Source organism: Tamandua tetradactyla, chromosome 9 (assembly GCF_023851605.1).
Source record: "Tamandua tetradactyla isolate mTamTet1 chromosome 9, mTamTet1.pri, whole genome shotgun sequence".
Lineage (NCBI taxonomy): Eukaryota > Metazoa > Chordata > Mammalia > Pilosa > Myrmecophagidae > Tamandua > Tamandua tetradactyla.
Window position 1 is genome coordinate 39,888,418 of NC_135335.1, and position 14,542 is coordinate 39,902,959.

At 44.0% G+C, this 14,542-nt stretch overlaps 1 protein-coding gene across 5 annotated transcripts in view; it reads left to right on the plus strand.

Annotated features, from left to right (window-relative positions):
• The first annotated feature begins 5,685 nt into the window (after nt 1–5,685).
• SRGAP3 (SLIT-ROBO Rho GTPase activating protein 3) overlaps nt 5,686–14,542 on the plus strand; it is a 304,458-nt gene continuing 295,601 nt past the window's right edge. For all 5 annotated transcript variants that reach the window (XM_077116674.1, XM_077116670.1, XM_077116673.1 and 2 more), the window contains exon 1: nt 5,686–6,442. In XM_077116674.1, coding sequence (XP_076972789.1) covers nt 6,376–6,442 — 67 coding nt within the window. In that variant the 5' untranslated portion in view covers nt 5,686–6,375. The remainder of the gene's footprint in view (nt 6,443–14,542) is intronic.

A 14,542-nucleotide genomic window follows, 5' to 3' on the forward strand; every position in this document is an offset into this window, starting at 1 on the left:
CTCCTTTAACCCCGTGAAAACCATGGGCCAAATGTATTATCATCTTTGGAAGCAAGCAAACTCTGTTGATGCATGGGATTTTAATGCCCTTCTGTTCTACTAAACTGGGATTCTGAGGCCCAGCTGTGAATCACTGTCTCTGGGGCTCCCCGGCCCTTGCATGGACAGAAGGACATCTGGGCTGAGTAATGGGAAGTGTTGTTCTTGGAAAGCCAGACGACGTCTGCAGCCTCACCTAGCAGCTCTCCCTGGGGTTAGCCAGGCCTGGTTTGCTGAGAGACTGACATCTCCCCCAACTTTTTCCTATCAGAGGTGGGGTGGGGGTAGGAGGGGAGAGGCAAGGATCAGTAAGCAGCTTCCAGATATGGCAGAGCCAGTTAGAGTCAAGTGGGCAAATGCCTGAGGCCCATGAGTTTCCCTGCATGACCTGCAATGTCTCTCAGTAGGGATTGGTGCCTTGTGGTAGGGAAAAGACGTGGGGTCGAGTGTCATGGTTGCTTGCCTGGCTCTCCCACATGGTGTTGAGGAAGTCATTCAACCTCCCTGTGCCTTCATTTCCTCATCTCAAAGGGCTGTGTGAAGATCAAGACAATGGATGAGAAAGTGCTTGATAACCAGCGCAGTTGGGTAATTTCAAGCTGCTAGCCTCACATTGCCCATGGATCGCTCCTGTGAACTCCCCCTCCTTCTTTCCCACATCCTTTTCCTAGCAGGCACATGCTCATATTTCCCATTCAGCATCCATTTCTCTTTCTTCTGGAAGGGAACCGTGGTCCTTCTCTGGGGTATCTCCCCACCTCTCCATGTGGATTGGTTGGGGCTGACTCTGCCTCTCAGATCCGGGGCAAGTGCATGACGTAGGCCTGGCCAGGCAGCGATTGGTGTGTCCTGGCCTGGGCTAGAGGGCCATTCCTTGGACTTTTTCTAGAACTCCTGCGAAAGACTTTGCCTTTTCTGCTGGAATTGCCAAGCTGGGAGGAAGTAAGCTTGGAAATGCTGGGAGCCACCTTTGCCGTCTTAAGATGAGAACCTGCCACCATACCAGAAAGCAGAGCCGAGAGTTGGAGAAAGACGCAGTGTCCTGTTGACATTGTTTGGGTCCCTGTATCCAGCCAGGCCTGATTTATGTCTAGGATAAGTGAGGTTGATTAATTTTTCATTATATATTTCCCTTTCTGTGAACTGTCACTTGTATCCTGTACCATTTCTCTGGTACAGGGATGTTGGTGTTTTCTCATAGTTTTGAAGGAATATTTAAAAACTATATTTATTTTTTATTGAAGTGAAATTTGCATTTTATTGAGGTGAAATTAGTCATTGTAAAGTGTACAGTTCAGCAGCATTTAGTACCTTCACAGTCCTGTGCAACCATCAGTTCTATCTAGTTCCAAAACATTTTTATCAACCTAAAGGAGAGTCCACACCTATTAAGCAGTCACTTCCAATTCTCCAATCCCCCCCAGCCCTGGAAACCACCAATCTGCTTTCTGTCTCTATGGTTTACCTATTCTGGATATTTCATATAATGAAACCACCCAATATGTGCCCTTGAATATTCTGGCTTCCTTCATTTAGCATAATGTTTGCAGGGTTCATCCATGTTGTAGCATGTACCAGAACTTCATTCCTTTTCATGACTGCATAATATTCCATTGCATGGATATGCAGCATTTTGTTTGTCCATTCATCTGTTGATGGACACAAGGGTTGCTCACACCTTTTGACTATTGTGAGTAGTGTCACAATCAGTATTTGAGTATTTGAATTGAAGGAACATTTTTGTAAATTAGGGAAATTAGTCCTTGGCCCATGTTAGGTGTGGCAAATGTTAGTTTCTTCACATTTGCCTTCTGACTTTGCTTATGGTGGTTTTTGCTGAGCAGATTAAGAAAAAAAATGATGTAGTCAACTATATCAGTCGTTACTCTGATAGATAAACTGTAAAGTTAATAAGTTTTGTGACACAGAAATGCCATTCGTGCACTTGAGTCGTAAAATAATTCCCCCATATCAGTGCTTCCACTTTCCCATTTTATTTCCTTGTCTGTAAAACAGGGATTCAGGACAGCTCTACTTGCCTCCAAGGTTATCATGACATGAAAGGGCTTTGAAAAATATAAAGCAGTATGTAAATACAAGGCATGTCATCATCACTATGGAGTTTATAAAATTACACCACTAACTAGCCAAGTTCTGCTGTTCCTGTCCTTTTGCAGAACAGAGACTGAAGAACAGAATTATTCATCCAGCTGCCCAAGGATGTGTGTTGGTAGCAATATGGGGAATGCAATAAAAGATTGTAATGTTGTTAATCATCTTGAGGGGTTTCATCTTTGACCAGAAATATAAAATTGCCTTAAACCAAAAACGAGTCTAGTCATTCTTCCTCCAAGGGTAGCCTTTTTTTCTACCCGGAAAAGAAACCAGTTCAGTAAGTTTTGATTATTCAGCTATAATTCTAATGTAAGCCCCACCAATTGCAATTTGTTTGCCTTATATTTTTAGCCCTCCCCCCTTTGTTAAATGGTAAACTTTACATTGACACTGTATTGGAACAAATATTATTATTATAGAGATTGAAAAATGTGTTAATACTTGACAGCAGTTCTCCCCACAGGGATTCCTCTGGGGCAGAATTGTGTGTTGGTTAAGCCCTTGGGCTCTGAAATTGGTCATTCCTGGGCTTGAATGAGAACCAGTTACTTGCTAACTGTGTGACCTTGGCAAATTGCTTCATTGCTCTGTGCCTTTGTTTCTCCACCTGTAAAACTGGGAGGATTTTAGCACCTAACTCATTGGCTTGTCATCAGGAGTTAGTGATAAAATCTACATAGAGTTCTTAGCTCAGTGCCTGTATGGAATGAGAACTAAATAAATACTAGCTACTAGCAGAATTCACGAATACCTAAAAGAATTCAGGAAATGAGCTTGAAGGAAATGGAATATACTCTCCCGGGGGGGTGTATTCCCATCTTTGGGAGGGGCACAGAATAGAATCACAAGGCAGAGCCCCTCCCCTGCCACAGACCATATTTATTTGGAAGTGGGTGGGGAGGGGAGGGATCTGCTTTCTGTTACCTTCCTGTGAAGGATAAACATCAGCAATAGAAGCTGATTCTCACATAGCAAGAAAGAAGTGGCCACATGGAGCTGGGTGACTGGGGTGAGTCATGGGGTAGACTGGAAAGAAAAAGGGGAGGGTTTATTGCCAGGGGACCTGCTCAGGGCACAGCCACCTTTTCTTGAGGATAGGGGTTTCAGGATGATGTGCACTGATTATGGGCAGTGTACTTGCCGGGCACAACCCTTTACTCTTTCACTTTTTCTTCTTTCCTATCTTTCTGTCCCCAGCCCAGATGTGGGTGAAACGTTAGCTCCATCCTAGGCCCTGATAAAGAGATGACATCCGTGGGATATCTGCTATAGCCGGGCACTTTAAATCCACAGTCACCCTGGCTTCTGTGTAGTGGGTGAGATTACCCCCATTTTGCAGATGAGGAAACTGAGTCTCAAGAGACTCAGAAGCTACCCCATATGCAACTGGAAACTGGCAGAGTGGAATTTAAATTGCCATGGCCTTCCGCTGCTCAGCTGACGACTCTATGGTTTTCTGTGACATTTCCGTGGCCCAGTGCCCTATAAACAGGTCTCCTAGAAACATTTGTGGACTTAAAATTTTAATAACAGTGAGAATTGCTGAGATTTACTGAGTTCCTGCCACAAGTAGGTACAGAAGCAGATTAAGTTACTTGCTGGAACTCTCAGAGGTAGTAAATGGCTCAGCTGGCAGTGGAATCTAGTTTGTCCCCATCCAAGGCACATGGTATTAACTCCTACCTTCCTTTGAGAATCTGGGTTGAGGGAGGGATGCCAATCTCCCAACACATCTTTCTTAGATAACACGTGTGTGGCTTTTGCTGTTTTAAGCTGATCGGATGAGGGATGGTGGGGGTGACTGTGCTCCTGGGAGGGGCGAGGTAAGAGGGTGCTGGCAAGGGCCGTGGGCCAGCAGCATCTATTTATGAACTTTGTGACCTCCTGTTGCCAGGCCTGAAGCTATAATAAGCCCTGTGATTCACCCACTGGATATCTCCTTGTGCTTTCTCCAAGCAGACCCTTTGTTTTCGCACCTGTGGGCAGTAGCTCATGCTGTTCCCTCCAGGAATGCTCTGTCTGTCCCTGCCTCCCCTTGCCATGCTCACCTGCAGAGACACCCTGCCACTGCCACCTTCTCCAGAAAGCCTTACTGGACTGTGTTATTTGTTACTTTACTGGCATGGATAGCCTAATCATTTCTGAACCCAAATGAAATTATTATAAGAAAAAGGGCAACTTGTAGACTATCCCTGTTTAGAGTGTGAATTGCCACACTCAGCAGAAAGTATGCTTTGATGACAGTTTTGATAGGTGAAATCCCAGTAGTCAATGACCTCCAGCGTTTGATTCACCCTTACAGAATGAATCTTATTCTACTCTGAATGCACGCGTCATGGGTTGCATCTCCCTAGTAGACTGCAGGAGACTTTGAGTATTGCTACAGGCAGATTCTAGCGTCAGCCTGGATTAGAAATGGGTGACGCGCGGTAAGCCACTCCCCGTATCTGAGCCTCAGTTTTTTATTCTAAAAGGGTTACTTATACCTATGTTGTTAGGTGGTTGGGAGCCACAGAATGGGGTAGTAATAATTGTTGCCATTTATTGAATGTCTACTATGTGCCAAGCACTGTGCTAAGCTTAGCTTTACATTCTCATTTGATTTTTGTAACAGCTCCCCTCATTCCTGATGTCCCTTACCCTGTCATCTTTTGCTCCATGGTACTTATCATCTACCGCCATATTGTATAATTTAATCATAAGGTATTTCTCATCTTCCCCACTCAGGGCCTCCTGCTTTGCTTAGCTCCAGAGGGCACAATTCACAATGCAGACTGAGTCGGGTTCCAGGAGTCTCGTACTGAGAATGTTAACGTAGCTGGTGGTGACTCCTCCGAGTGGTGCTGTACCGATGCGATGTCTGGACTAAAATGTAAGCTCCTGGAGGGCAGGGACTTTTTTTTTCCCTTTTGCCTAGTTTGACCATTGCTGTATTTCCCCTTGCCTGGCATATAGTAAGCTTTCAGTGAACGCTTGTTGAAAGAATGAATGGAAAAAGCCCTCAGAGAGAGCTCAGTGTACTGGTGAGTATCCTGAGGCTCCACCAGCTTTTTATTTGCCCAAAGCCAAACAGACCACTGACCTAGCAGTATCTGTTCCCAGCGTCAAGCTCTCAACCATTTGGCTAAGCTGCACATCTAAAACCCCTGGCATAGGCCCTGCTACCTAGTAATTGCTCAACAAATATGAATGTGTATTCCTACACAGCCCAGGCCTTCTGCGCGTCTCTTTGGGCAGAGTGACAAACTCACAAAGCCATTGCTTCGAGAAATTGAATTCAATTGCCCGGTGCAAAGAAAAGGTGGACCTTTAGGCTTTGGAAGGGAAATCCCCAACAAAACTGTTAATGGTTGGAGTTCGCAGGGGCCTCTCAGACCTTCCCAAACCCATTCTTTTTCCTGCTGCCTTCTCTTTTGTGAGCCGTTTCTTCCCTTTCTGCTTGCAGTGAGTCCTGCTCTCCTGTAGGCTACAATGTGGCAGTTGTTATAAAATCCAGGAGGCGGAGTCTAGTGACGAGGGCGGTAGGGGAGAGCTGAGCCAGCTTTGCAGGGCGAGCAGACCAGCCCTGGGTTCATCCGTTGCAGCAGGAAAACTTCCATCTCGCTCCCCTGGCTTTGATCCTCACTGTACATCAGGCCAGAGGCGCCGAAGGGAGCATGCGAAATGACCGGCCTTTTGGCAACCTGACCGTCTCTTTCCGAGAGCCTTGGAAAGCCAGCTGGGGGCTGACTGCGCGATCAAGGAGGCGCCTCTTGTGTGTGTGTGAGTGAGTGAGCGAGTGTGCGCGCGCGTGTGAGTGAGGGTGTGTGTGTGTGTGTATGCTGACTGTATGTGTGTCCAGATGATTGTGCAAGTGCATGTGTGAGTGAGTATGTGTGTATGTGTATGAGTGCTCTTGTCTATTTATTAATTTTTTTTTTTTGGAAGAAAAATCGTGAAAATCTGGGGCAGGTTGCTGTGCTTTTAGGGTGGTTCTTTTGCAAGGGAAACTGACCAGTGCAATCTATCAGAGCCATTTCTCAGCGAGTGAAGAGCATTTTTCCCCCAGAAGGAGGATTTCCCCCTCCCCACCCCCCCACGCTGTGGCCAAGAAAAAGGGATTAGCCCCTAAACCTGTGAAATCGACCAGCGCCGTGTGATTCCCAGAGCTTGAGAGCGGACTCGGGAAGAAAAGGAGAAATAAATCACACAGCTCGCCTGTTCCTTCAGCCACGTCGGAAGATGTCATCTCAAACTAAGTTCAAGAAAGACAAAGAGATCACTGCTGAATATGAAGCCCAAATAAAAGGTGAGATGCCGGCTGGGGAGTTTTCCCTCCCCTACCCTTTCCTCCTGCTCTGGCTTTTTTTAAAATTCCTTTTTCCTCCCTGCCATCATGAAATGTTGTTATGCATCAATAATCTTATTGTGAGGACGAGCAGTGCAGCCGCACAAGTCTGGACTGGTTTCAGCTGCAGATAGCTGGGGCTGGGCGTGTGGATTAGAGAACGGGCAGCAATCACTGCATTGCAGGTGTGTGAGGGGATCCTACGCCCGGCTCGAGGAGTGTCGCGGACACTCCATCATCCTGACATGCCATTCTAAAGGCCATTTTGACAGTCACCACCCCTGCCATCCCTAGATGGTAAAAGATATTGATGTCTATTTTTTACACTTTTTTTTTTCCTTTTTGGGTTTTTCTTGTTTTGCCCCCACCTCTTTCTCTGGGCTTGGAATTCACATGCATGCGACAGGGAGGCAGTGGCCCCCTGCCCTTCTTTGTCGGTGTCTCTCGGCTGGCCTGGGTTGCCATGGATTAACTGTTAGGAGGCATATTGATCCAAACTAATGCAGGCATTTAGGCATAAAGAAGGGGCTCCATGCAGAAACGTATTATCTTGCAGTGTGCACCACCAGTGCTGGTCTGTGCGCCAGCGTGGAGGGTCATCAGCCTTCATTCACAGCAAACGACTCAGCATGCCTTTTGGGTGGTAGGCGCTGCCTGGCTTCAGTGGTTCCAGGGGAAGCCTGCCAAGAGGATGAGCTGACCTCTGGCTTCTGGTTCCAGCTTTGGTACCACTGGGTACATGCTTCTACTATTGGGTCCACGCTGCTTTCTAGACCGACTCCCTAAGTCCACACGCGCAAGGTGAAATAGGAGAACAGACACAGTCAAGTGGATAAACGCAGGCAGAATCTTCATTCAGGCCACACTGGGGCGTCTCCCACCCCCACGAGTTCTAGATTCAGCTTTGGCAGGGAAAACCGGAAAGCATCATCTGCTCTGCTCACCCTTTCTCCCAGGATGTACCCTCGGGGAGCCTCGGCCTATGTCTCCCAGCATCCGTCTTCCATTCGGTCAGTCTCTCCTTGCTGCGACACAGGGCGTGTTAGGATCTTTCTCTCATAGAAAGAGTAGAGACAGAACACATCTCCAGCGGGATGCCGAGGCCTGTCCTTGAGGTTACTAAAGGCTATTGAGCAGGTTGGTTAGTTGGAGCTCAAAGCGCTGAGGTTGCCATAACCTGCTTCTTGCAGTTGAAAACTCAGTGACCCAGGAGGTTGGCTTGCCTCCTAGGAAAGGCAGGAGGCCGGGTCGCCACAGTTGCTGAACACACAGCAGATGCTTGGGAAACTTTGGGAGGGCAGCCGTCATCAGGGGAGGGCTTTGTTTTTTGTTTTTTCTTTCTTCTGTCTCGCCAACAATCTTTTGCCTTTTGGTTCTTGGGAAACCTGGTGTGCTCATCACTTCTGTGTAGAACCCAGGGTGAAGTTGGGCACGAAAACCCTTCTCTCTGTCTCCTCCTCATCTTAGGTTTCAGCTCAGTGTATAAAACAGTGACTTTTGATGTTTCAGCCTTGATGAATATTTAGAAACAAGCCCTTTTTTGATCAGAAATTTGAATGTATCCAATTGCTCAATACAAAGACCCAGTTACAGTCCTTGAATATACCCCTTTTAAGGGAGTTTTGCTTTATTAGACTAATTTGGGTGATGATTTTTTTTTCAAATGGAGGTTCTCATGAAAAATGCCATGATTCAGAAGGGGGTGTTGAGTTTTGAACAGTTTGGGTTTTATCAGCATCATTGTGGTAGGACATGTGCTTATCTCATTTTTGAAGGATTGCTGCCACTGGGCCAGTGAACTTTAATTGAAGATCAATTAAGCATTTATTGCTCTGGCTGATTCTTTTACTTTTTACCTTTCACCTTTTATTTTGACAACTCATTAACAAATGCAAGGTAATGAATTTCACTAGGAAATTTGTCTACATGATCTTGTTTCTCAGGCTCTACATTTCTCTACATTCTGGTTAAAGGGGCTGAGTTTTATTCCCAACTCACAAGATTTAGGCCAGGATATGATTTTTCCCTGAAACCCTCTGAAATCTGTTCTTAATATATCTCATCATCATTATAATTATTGATGTGCACAGGGCTTTACAGTTTCTAGGATTCACTTCTAGACATCACGGCTCTTGATCCATACAATGAAAGGAAAGGGTTATCATGAGTTCAGTTTCACAGATGAGGAAGCTGAGGCTGAGTAACGTTAAATGACTTGTCCAAGGTAACGAGGCTGGGAATACGAAGGTTGGTTTTCTTCCAGGCATAGTGTTCCCTATACATTGTTTGCCTGAAGCTGCCTCTTGAAGAATTGATGTCAGTAGCAGATGGCAGCTCTGGGGTGGGGACTGACTGTCTCTTGATTAAACTCCATTGTTTACCCTCTTTCATCCCGTTGCCTTTACTGCTTGCCTCTGAAGAATGATTTGCCCAGTCACCAAAAATAATGCCCGTTGCCAATTACCTTTCTCCCTGGCTATCCTTTGGCCAGTCGGGTACAAACACACCAGTTACACAGATTTTGTACTACATTAATTTTCTGAAGGCAACTTTTGACCTTTAAAAATGATGCTGATTTCTTTGTTGACTTACTCTTTTTTATCTTTTTGAATAATTTAGTGTTTAATGTTTTAACATGGTATTTTTTCTATTGTAAACATTTTTAGATTCATAACTTCTCTTGCCCCATCAGATACTTGAATCCCATTGATTATATATGCTCACAAAGCATCTATAAACCAAATGCTTATACATACCTAGTGATGGGGAACTCACTACTTATGAAACTGCTGTCTTTGGGCAGCTTTGGGTATTGTGTCTTTTCTTATGTTGAGTTAAGTGTATCTCTCATTCATCCATTGTTTCTGCCACCTGGGACTTCATAGGACAAGACAGGTGCCTCTTCCCCACGACTGCTCACTGGGTATTTGGATGCTCTGAATATAACCCCTGGACTGTGATTGTACTCATTTCCTCATAAGATGGTTTGCCGTCAGTTATCATATTCACTCTCCTTTGGATCTGCTCTACCTTGTGTTGCAAACTCTGATGACTTGAGGTGCTTAGCAGATAGAATAATAAATGAGTGAAGCTGTGATCTGGCCAAGTGAGATGATTTGCGGCAGCTGGCCTGCCATCACCATGAGGGTTATCTAAGGATGGGTGGTGATGATTATGGTGGACCAGACAGCATGTATCCCATTGAACAACTATCACCTCCTTCATGCTGCATGTAATGCTTCCATTAATATAGCCCAAGGGGCAAATTAGCCCTTTTCACTGCCCACCCCTGCACTGCACCTTATATGTTATGTCTACTATACCTTTCCAATCACCTAGGCTGGGAACCGTGTCAGAGAGAAGAAAACGAAATGGATTTAGCATGACTTGTTCTTTGTAACCCTATGTTGGCTCCAAATAGACATTGCTTTCTGTCTTAGGTGCTGTCCTAGAATCTGTTCAAGAACCTTGCCTGAGATGACACCATGTTCTCTAGTTTGGAGCTGGCAAGCTATAATTCCTTCGCTCTTTGCAAATCAGAACAACATTTGCCAGTCTCCAGCTTTTTGGCACCCATCCTATTTTCCACAGTTCTCTCAAAGATTACTGATAGTGCTTGGTGAACTTATCTACAGGCCTTCTCAGTATCCAGGGCTCTAATTCATCTTGCTGTCAGACATGATGGTCTGTTCTGCATTTATTGAGAGTTTACATTTCCATTTCAACCCAATAGAAAATTGAAATAGAAATGCAGTGATTGAGTTTAATGTTTTACTTTTTATTACACATCGATAATCATTTTAGGCTATCTTCTTGATAGCAAAAGTGTAGAAATTCAGGGCAGAAAATCAAGTGTTGATGAAGATCACAGAGAGGCATTTATTTATTCATTCGTTTATGCATTCATTCAACAAATACTGGCGATCTATTTTGTACTTTATCTTATGCTGGGTGTTGGAAAGATACTACATATATGGCATATTCTTTGCTTCCTAAGAGTTTTCTTGGAATTTGATGGTAAAATAAGAGAAGGAAATAAAAATAAATAAATAAAATCTTCCATCTTCCGATTGACCACTGAAATGAGCTTAGTTTTGAAGAGAGTGTGCATGCCGTGGAGAGACTGGAGGAGCTCCCGAGGGGCCCTCACTGCCTTCAGCAGCAGGCTGAGTTGCAAAGCGGTGGGAACAGTGGTCAGTAGAGGGAGAAGCTGCCATTCAGATCTTGCCAGTCATTGCCGTGCAGAATTGTGAGTCTAGAGTGGCCAAATCTTTCCGCGTTTCAAGGGAATCTGGATTTTTAAAGAAAATCTCCTGATATTTAAATGTTAGTTGAAATTTTGAAAAATACAATGCTGGCTAAACAACATGTCAGTAGTACAGTTTCAGCGCATGGGCCACTTGTGTGCACCTTCTGGCCTACAAGTTCAAGTCCATAAAAGGCCTTTGTGATCAGGTCTCAGCCAATTTCCCTATTTCATCTTCAGTTATTTTCTCTATAATACGCCTGTGCTCTTATATCCACACTAGACCAATTCCTTTTCTCTGAATCCTTTCCCACCACTATACTTTTCCCCATTTGAGCCTTTGCTCTACTGCAAGTGCCCCCTGTCCTCCTCCCCCCTGCCCCCCACTTTCCCTCGCTGATTCCTGGTAATCCTCTAATGTCTGGTCATATGATACCTTCTTCCAGCATGCCTCCTCAGCTCCCCTGAGCAGGATGAGCGGTTCTCTCATGTCTGCCCTCTATTCTGAACTTCACTATCCTTTATTGCAATTTTATGTTTGTACCCTTGGCCATGAAATCTTAAGGGCAGTGATGCTTATGGTCGTCTTTGATTCCCCAATGTGTTTGGCACATGATTGGCCAAGGTAGTGGCTGATCAGTTACTAACAAGAAGTTTTAATCTTATTAATGTGTGGTTCAAACAGTTATTTTCTTTGACACCCATCCCTTCTGTTACATTGAAAGTAAGGTGTTTTTTTTTTGTTGTTGTTGTTTGAAAAGAAAGAATCTTCATGGTTTTCTGATTTTTCTTGATTATTCCTGGTAGGAAAGATGTTTGTTAGAAGGTATTTGATGTTGAAGCTAACAGTCCTTGACAAGGTGGGGTCAGCCACAGTTGTGGTGGGGTGGGGTCTAGAGAGCACTGCCCTGGGAATGAATGGATCTGGGAATACATATTAACCATTTCTGGAGTATTTACCACCAGAGTTTATATGTTAGGGAAGGTCTGCTCCTTCTAACCGCCCCTGTTGTTTCATTCATTCATTTATTCAGTGACTGTTATAAGCCGTGCTTCAGGTTACACAATTTTATTTGCAGTGGGAGAGAATTAATTTTTATTTAGCATGTATGTCTCAGTCAAATATAGAGCATCTCATAACCCTGTGAGGTGGTAGTTATTCCCATTTTACAGATTAAAAACTGAGATTCAGAGAAATAAAACAAATTGCAATGGATTAGTAAATAGTGGCAGAGCTAGGATTTAAATCAGAGACTTCCTAACTTCTGTGGAAAAGCAGGATGCATGCCAATCCGACGTGGCCCTGCGTCTAGGGGCTTCCTTCAGTGGGAACCCAGTCTGGGCTGGGTCTTCATCTTTGACTGCCTACCCTTCTTAACACTTCTAAAATCCTTCTAATCCAACCTCTCCTAGTCCCCAACGGATGCCAGCTAGGCTGTGTCTGATCCCTTCAGTGCGTGATATGGTTTTTTGCTGTCTTGACTCCGTTTCAGGCTCTGGCTAGAAGCCTGTCCGTTCCCCTTCTTGAACAGCTGATGAAGCTCAGACACCAGTCACTTCCTTTACTGGGCTCTCCCTCTCGGGGGCTTCTGTACACTCACTGTATTGGCCTGGGGTCAGGAATCTCACAACTAGGGATAACCCTGTGCCCAGAGCAAGCAAAATTATTCAAAGTAGTCAATCCACTGGGGAACCATGAAACCTAGCTAGCCCAACTGCACTCGCTGTATTTGCTAAACCATGGTAATTAGCAGTATCTAGCTGAAGCTTGCGTAAGCATAGCCTCCAGAATAGCCTCTTGACTTCATTTAAACTCTTTCAGCCACTGATTCCTTATTTTGATACATTTCTTTCCCCCCACTTTGGTTCAGAAGGCATTGTTGATCCCACAGTGCCAGGGCTAGGCTCATACCTGGGAGTCATGTCCCACATTGTCAGGGAGACTGTCACCCCTGATTGTCATATCCCACGCAGTGGGATTTTTTTCCTTGCAGAGATGTGCTTAGAGAAAGAGAGGCCACATTTGAGCAACAAAAGAGGTTTCCTGGAAGCAATTCTCAAGTGTAATTATAGGTAGTCTGAGCTTCTCTGCTACAAAAATAAGTTTCATAAGGGCAAGCCTCAAAATCAAAGGTTTGGCCTATTTTATGGGGAGTTCCTAATGTTTAAGAGATTACAAGGGATTTCCCAGGTGTATGTAGTTCTATTTTTTTTAGTAGAAAAAAAAGTTTAGTAGTTCTGTTTTTTTCTCCAGTCTCACAAGGGACTCTACCAATACTTTTTAATTATCAGCCTACGATAGTCTGGGATGTATCCAAGTATTACATTAAGCTATATGGAATTGCAAGACCTCATGCCAGTTCTGGGCTCCATGTGTTTGAATTGTTTAAATGAGCTATCTAGGCAGGTTTATTTTGGTTTTGTGTTACAATAGATTTAGGTTCTAGAAACAAAAAACCCTCTGCATTTGGTCTCAAACAGTAGTTGAAGTTCTAGAATACATACACTATCATCCTTGGCCATGTATTCTCATTTACCTTAGTCCTAACCAGATCGACTTTGTTCTTATCCCTCACTGAACCCTGACCCCTTCCTTGGCTACATCAACAGTTATTGTATGTAGTAATGATGAACATCAGAGCTGCAGACCTGTAGCTCTGAGTCTTAGGTGACACAATGGTACCCAAAGAGCCAGAGAAACACCAGCTTATACACATATAGTACAACATCTTGGAATCCAGAAATACACTTTCAACTCTGAACTAAGTGTGACTGCTATGAGAGTTTACAATCTAGGCTCCAAACCTCCTATAAGTATTTTCTAAAAGAGGATATGCCATATTTGTTCCTTTGTTTCTGGCTTATTTTGCACAACAGAATGTCTCCAGGGTTCGTTCATGTTACTGTGTGCCCCACGACTTCGTTCCTCTTTGTAGCTGCACAATATTCCATCATGTACACAATCAGTTCACCGTTCTGCTTCTCAGTATTGTACCCCTCGGCCTCCTCCATCCACTGGGCATCATGGACAATTTCCAAAAAAGCAACCCATGTCTTACGTCGTCCCCACTTCGCTGTACAATCATCATTACTCTCAACTTTAAACAATTTTCATGGGTCCAAAGAGACAAAGAACCAATAAATACAGCCTCATCAAATATCAAATCTCGACCTCCCCATATCACTTGTCTCTTTGCCTGATTATTTACCCCTGGTATTGCTGTGGTACTGTTGATGTCTTTCTGTTAACTGTAGGTCATAGTGTGCAATGTTAGTTTTTCCCTGTACTCTTCTATTGTTCACTCTTTGTACAAGATCAAACCTTTGAAATAGTTAGTGCAAGAAGTTAATTATAGTTGTAAAGTGATTTGGAATACATGATTCTATATACCCTCTTTCAATCCTATTCACCTCTCAGTATGGCAGTATTGCTTATAGATATACTAATGAATTATCTTCATGTCTATCTGTTCCCTTAGGTTTAAATTCATGCCTAGTTCTCCCATGCCCATTTATTGAAAAAACTATTTGCCCCCTTTAGTGGATTTGGGGGCCTTGTTGAAGATCAATTGAGCATAGATTGAGTGGTCTATCTCTGCACTCTTGATCGATTCCATTGGTCAGTACATCTATTTTTGTGCTAGTACTATGCTGTTTTGACCATTGTGGCTTTATAATAAGCTTTAAAGTCAGTAAATGTTAGTCTTCCCACTTAACTCTTTTTTTAAGGATGTTTTTAGCTATTCAAGGTCTCTTTTCCTTCCAAATAAATTTGATAACTAGCTTTTCCAAGTCTTCAAAGTAGGTTGTTGGAT